Source organism: Fusarium oxysporum, chromosome 6, assembly GCF_000149955.1.
Source record: "Fusarium oxysporum f. sp. lycopersici 4287 chromosome 6, whole genome shotgun sequence".
In the NCBI taxonomy this organism is placed as follows: domain Eukaryota; kingdom Fungi; phylum Ascomycota; class Sordariomycetes; order Hypocreales; family Nectriaceae; genus Fusarium; species Fusarium oxysporum.
The window spans coordinates 2,593,462-2,599,461 of record NC_030991.1 but is presented as its reverse complement, the minus strand read 5'-3'; the positions used below and the strand labels follow the sequence as shown (position 1 = coordinate 2,599,461).

At 47.4% G+C, this 6,000-nt stretch overlaps 1 protein-coding gene across 1 annotated transcript; it reads right to left on the bottom strand.

Annotated features, from left to right (window-relative positions):
* Positions 1-3,093: 3,093 nt before the first annotated feature.
* Positions 3,094-5,899, bottom strand: FOXG_16230 (V-type proton ATPase subunit A; the record flags this gene model as incomplete). Its single annotated transcript, XM_018396300.1, has 4 exons — positions 3,094-3,266; positions 3,321-3,500; positions 3,564-5,576; positions 5,632-5,899. The coding sequence occupies 4 exons, from the start codon at positions 5,897-5,899 to the stop codon at positions 3,094-3,096; spliced, it is 2,634 nt and encodes an 877-aa protein (XP_018256856.1).
* Positions 5,900-6,000: the final 101 nt, after the last annotated feature.

The following is a 6,000-nucleotide window of genomic DNA, read 5'->3' as shown; positions in this document are numbered from 1 at the left end:
TGGAATTGAATTGATCGCCAGCCTGGAGTCGCTCACAGATTAGTGGCTTGATCTCCACCAAAGCAATCGTATAACACAAGTGTGAGTGAAACATACATCTCAGATGAGTATGACTGACCGAAGTCAAGATTTAAGGCGTCCACGTCGGCTGTCGGCCAAGCCCGAATATCGCTGCGGAGTAAGGGTAACCACATCGGACTAGGCTAGACATATCAAACGGTGCTGAATAACCCCCCATATTCCTAGCTCAGGATAAACAAGTGAGCTGTCCACCGGCCCACACGAGGCCACTTACCTTCCACCTCAAAGCTAAAGATAAACGCATCGTCTTCATGACAACAAGCATTTACAGTGAGGCTGCAGCCTTGCAGACCTTGATAGAGGGTACGTCCGCTTTCCCAGGCTAGGTTGCTAAGCTCTAACCCCTCAGCGAACCTGCGGGTGTTATACCCAATGCACCAAATGGAGGTCGTGACATACAAGGGCGGCGACGGTCAGATCTACGCATGCGTAGTCGGGGTGCCGAGTCACCGTGAGTGATACGTGGGAGAGCTCGAGATTCTGCACAAGGGCGAGCCTGGAAATCCGCCATGGGGTTTCAAGCACTCGCTGGAGAGTGTTTTCCGCGAAACTCAGGAGTTATTGGGGGCTCAACTACAGAGACAATGTCGCAGGGGGGTTGAACCTTGACTGCATTATATTGTATTCCTGATATGTGATTGTGAAATGTATAAGTACTCCGCGATGTTAGCTTGCTCCCAGTTTAAGTACGCTCTCTCCATGTGATTTTCAATACAAGATAAGCCAGCTCAATTACGAAATCAGCCATAACTCTGTCATTCTTAAAGCGGCCTTTCGGCATCAACACATTTCCCGAAGTCTGGTTTCCCTTCTCGATTCGTCTCTAGTAGTTCAATTGCGTTGTGTATCTAAATTCAAACCTCTACCTGGAGAGTATCTGATATGGATGCTGGTCATTCTTGGTTACTATTCGGGAGACAGTTCTGTTACTGGCCGGCCGTTTACGAGAACTGAAGAGCATATCTATATCGGTGGCGTCATCGAAGAGGAGTAGGCCATATTTCTGAGCCCTTCGGGCTGAGATACCATCGGATTAATCCCTTGGGTTCTCGATCAAGAAGATTTAAAAGGGTTTTTCTTTCCACCAAGCAAGTCAATGTTGAGTGTTTCCTGTGTCTCGACGATAGGGGGAAAATCGGTACCCGACGACCCAAAGCTCCTCCAGCCAGGTGATCATCTTCTCCAACAACTGATGACCGGTAGTTGACTACAAGAGAATAGCACTATGGAAGGAGGCCAATAATGAACTAATAATCGAGCGATTTGCCTACTACGCACCCAAACCTGTACTGATGGGTGACGTCCGCAATCAGAGATCATGCTGCAGCCTGGCCCATGGATTCTCACAAGTAATATCAGTAAACCTATACACAGAAGCGTTTACACCATTGAAAAGAGAAGAAGGAAGACGTTCGGCACATATCACTGGACAAGGCAACTCACTGCGGCGGTTGCCAATCAACACTACAATCTAGAGGAGACAGTTCGATTGTACTCACTTGTTAGAAGGCTCACGAGAGTCCTGTCACTTGGTATCTGCTCTTCCCGGAGAGAAGGGTTATTGTAGAGCAAGAGTCGCCTGAAGCGCTCTGAGTTTACTAGATTGAAGGGGAGGTTATGGTACCTAAGCCAGTCAAGCAGGAGCAGCTGGTTCACGGTTCGAATAATAAACGAGAATTGCTAACAAGGGTTTAATCTCGAGGATTCGTAGGATCGGCGTGAAGCATGTCGAGTAGATTCCGTTATATGCCTCCATTCCTAGAACCTAGACCGATCATTTTCCCACAAGGCGGCTAACAAGTCAATGCTTATCGTCGAGCAACATGGGATAGGGCGCAGGGAGATGGCACCAACCACGACCTTATATTCCCTACTCAGATGCCAGATAATACCTCCTGCCGTAGAAGCAACAAAGACATAATTTATAGTCTTCGGCCTATTACAAAGAAAACACCTCTCGCATATCCATACAATCTTATGAGGTTGCAATCGATTATCCTTCATTCTAAACCCGAATTACCACCACCAAGTCCGCTCCCGAGAAGGGTCATGGCATATTATAAAGCCGGGGAAATACTCGAATTTATCAATCGTCCAAGCCTCATAGTCTAGAAACTTACTAGGTACATACTTAGTCGAAGCCAAGCTAGTTAACAGCTCAGAAGAAGGCGGTGGGATTAAGGTAGTAGCATCTTCTACCTCTTCGTCGAAAGAGTCCAGGATATATCAGTACAGTAATAACTAAGACCCACAAAGAGTACTCGAGGTTAGACCATAGGCTACCACGTTAGCAAGTGTCAAATCTATGAGGTTTACTTAAATTAAATATATTCAAGCAGAGAGCATTGGACAAGCATCCAAGGACACGGGTCTGTCTTGTGTCACGCTGTATGACGCATCAGGTTAAGGTTACAACGGTACTGGCCGATGCGCAGTAAGGAATAGCCCCACAAATAATTACACCTACCCTAACATTCCCGACGAATTTGGCGATCAACGATCAAATCGATCAATCACGACTTATAGTTGATCGATATCGATCAACTGGAAGGCTCTAGTTGATGGATCGAAATCGAAATCGAATCGATTAATCGAATCGATCAAATCGATTGGTTGATCGATGTCGAAGCTTGCATATGGGGACCTGATAAAATGGTCTCCATCCTTAATTGATTCACCGTACATGGAAGTCAGCACTTAGTCGCCTTCGATATCCTTTGTGAGACAAATAAGATCATCACGCTTTGTATGCCGCCGTGTTCGTCTCATCTACTCCAAGCTCTTTATGTTGGGTGCTTTAGGCCGCTCAAGAGGACCTACAGACGGGAAATAGCTGTTGGATCTGGTCTTCTATAACCCAAAGCTAGAAATCAAGAGATTTTATACACGTCTTTCTGTTTAACTCTGTGGACAAGGTTGAGTATATGGTGCCTTCGGCTGCTTATACTATAACAGGCACAGCCATATGCTTTAAGGTGGGAAGTATTATCCCTCGTTAATATATTCATTCATTCATTGCACGTAGTCTTTCAACTCTTCCGACTCTTTTAACAGGTCGTTGAATGAGAATGGCGCGAATGGCCACCCCCCAAACTCTGCGAACTTGGAGAAGGACTCAACCCAAACCAATCTTAGCGAGTGCAACATGGCACTGGTACCCTCCATGCACACCAAAATGGCAATAGCTATAAACTTGTCAGTGTCCATCACATGGCGGTGATATTAAGGGCTAAGCATACTGAGGCAGAACCACACGCAGAAGCTGACAACAACCATAATGACACCAAGGGCGCCTTCCATGCTCAGAGCATGACCTAGAGTCATGTTCCAAAGAACCACGCTCAGTTGTCGGTGGGCCAGCGATAAGGCCCAAAGACGTAAGTACGAAGCAGTATGGGAGACGCAGTTTAAGCAAAACTCTGTAGGTGTAGGTAAAGGTTATCATTCACGTCGCCTCCAGTCCAGATGAGAAGGCAGCTTACCAACAGTGTGGATGATTTGTTGAATCATGACCTCACCCAACTTAAACTCGTCATGATCTTCATCAATGTCCTGAGTGCTTGCCATAACACTTTCACCATCATCACCAACGCTATCACCGTGTCGACTAACCAAAGCCTCGTTCTCATCACCACTGTCGAGGACGCTGACACGAGAGGTTTCACCGATGCCACGGTAAGCCTGACAGCGACGATAATTGTGATTCCACCACAGAAAGAAGGGCTTGAGGAAAAGGAGAATTGGGATCTGGGCAAAACTTATTAACAGCAGAATAACCTGGACATACTCTTGACCAGCATATAAACGCTCATCAACAGTTCCAGGCTGCAGGACCATTTTAATCAACATGTTTAGAAGGCTAGGAGGCTGTGCACCAGTACCGAGCCAGTCCACGGACCACTTATAGACGATACAAAATACGATGTAACCGACGAAAACCTGGAAAAATATCATTCTAGGAATGAAGTTACCCCAAATATCAATGGGCTTCTTGAGATGGCTCGCGTTGAGGTAGGAGAAACAAAGCGAGTACGTCATGTGAGCCCAACCAAGGATGATACTCATCTTCATCTTGTAGCTGTTACTGAAGAGAAGCTCGTTTTCTGTCCCATGCCATGCCCAATCTAGGCCGAACGGATAGTGGTAGCCGTGATCATTTAATGTACCAGAAATAACCCTCTTTTCTGGCCAGCTCTCCGGTTTTCTAAACGTCCAAGCGCTGTCAAAGATGGGCATGGACCTGGAAAAGGCTTCGTTGTAGATGAGACCAGTGAACAAAGAGAAAACGGCCATTACTAGTGTAATGTATCGGCCAAAGAATATTATAGCGAACAGTTCGAACGTGACCTTCTTTAGCGGCGTCTCCCAATGGATCATGGCTAACGCAGCAAAGACCAAGATAAGAGCGTGCCCAAAATCACCAAACATTACAGCGAAAAGGAAAGGGAAAGTGACAATGACAGATAGTGCAGGATTAACTTCCTGATAGGTGGCCGTGCCATACGCATTAACAATGGTTTGGAAGCCTTCCGTAAATTTATTAGTTTTCAGATAAGTAGGTGGCCTCTCGTTGGTTCGAATTTTGCTGACGGTGGACGGGACGGGGACGCCCGCTCGGCAGGCGACGTCCTGGAGAGTAGTCCTAATGAAGTGCAAATTATTCGTCGGACACCAGCACTCAGCAATGCGGGCCCAGTGGCCAGGGTCACAAGCGAAAAGGTTGAGTGTGGCATATACAGCCTTCTCCTTTGCGATGAGCACCATCCATACAGACAGAAACTGTGAAATTTGGTTGAGCTCTTCCTCAAGAGTAGCCTGGGTATTTTGAAGAACACTCTGGACGTCTTCGAGACGGCTATTTACTATGTGAAGCTGGTTGCGTCGAAGGTCGCTGCTCTCATCGATTTTGTATACTTTAGCTCCCATGGCTTCAGCGATCTTGCGGACCTTTGCCATAATTTCATTGCCACGAGTGAGGATGAGAAACACATTCTTCCCAATGACCTCGTTGGTCGAATCAGTTATTGGATCCGGAATCTCAGACTGTTCCATGTACAGGTTGCCACGGAGAGTTCGCCAAAGGATACGCTCAAAGGCAGCAGCACGGTCCCTGGAGATGACGCCACCGACGAAGTCAACTCTCATACTGGAAATCCCCCTCTCGACATGAGATGCAGTTCGATACTGCTGAATGCCGGAGGACAATGGCGTGTCATTGTTGTGTGTTGAGGCTCGAATCTGCTCGAGGTTGGCGGAAGTGTGATCAAGAACGCTACCAGCCTCCCTCAGCACGCACCTCCATTCAGTGAAGTTTCGCTCACGTTCTTTGAGTGCCTCGTAGCTGTCACTCAGTGCGGAAATGCGACGCTCAAGCTTCTCGCTCCGCTCTACGAGTTGATCAATCTCCGGGGTCGAGGGTTGCGCAGGAGTCTTGTTGTCAAGGTCAAATATCCGAAACCTGATTCCGGCCTTTATTATCTGTCCATGGAAGTATCCTGCGTACTTTTCCATTAGTCTGGATGATCTCCGAGGTTGTAATGAGGTACGTACGTAGCTGTCGTTCGACGTTATGAAGGCGTCGGACCTCTTGCGTAAAAGGTCGGCGAAAGGAGCTTACATCGTTGTTGAGCTGAGATGACACATAAGTAGTCTTCATGGAGATGGCATAAGCATGTAGGCTTACGTCGCGAAACTCGCACAATCCAAGCTCACCCAGCGCAATCACAACCTCCCGATCGATTTCGTGAGAGATGTACAGCTGAACCAGGCTCATATCCGCCGAGCGGAAGAAGGTATCCTTTTGTGACATGGGTGGCATGAGCGCCAAGGCCCGGCTCGAAGTTGTGGAACAGCCTGTCGACGGGCAAAAGGAAACCCGTTGTTGAGACGATTTGACTGAGAATTTGACCAAATCGTGTC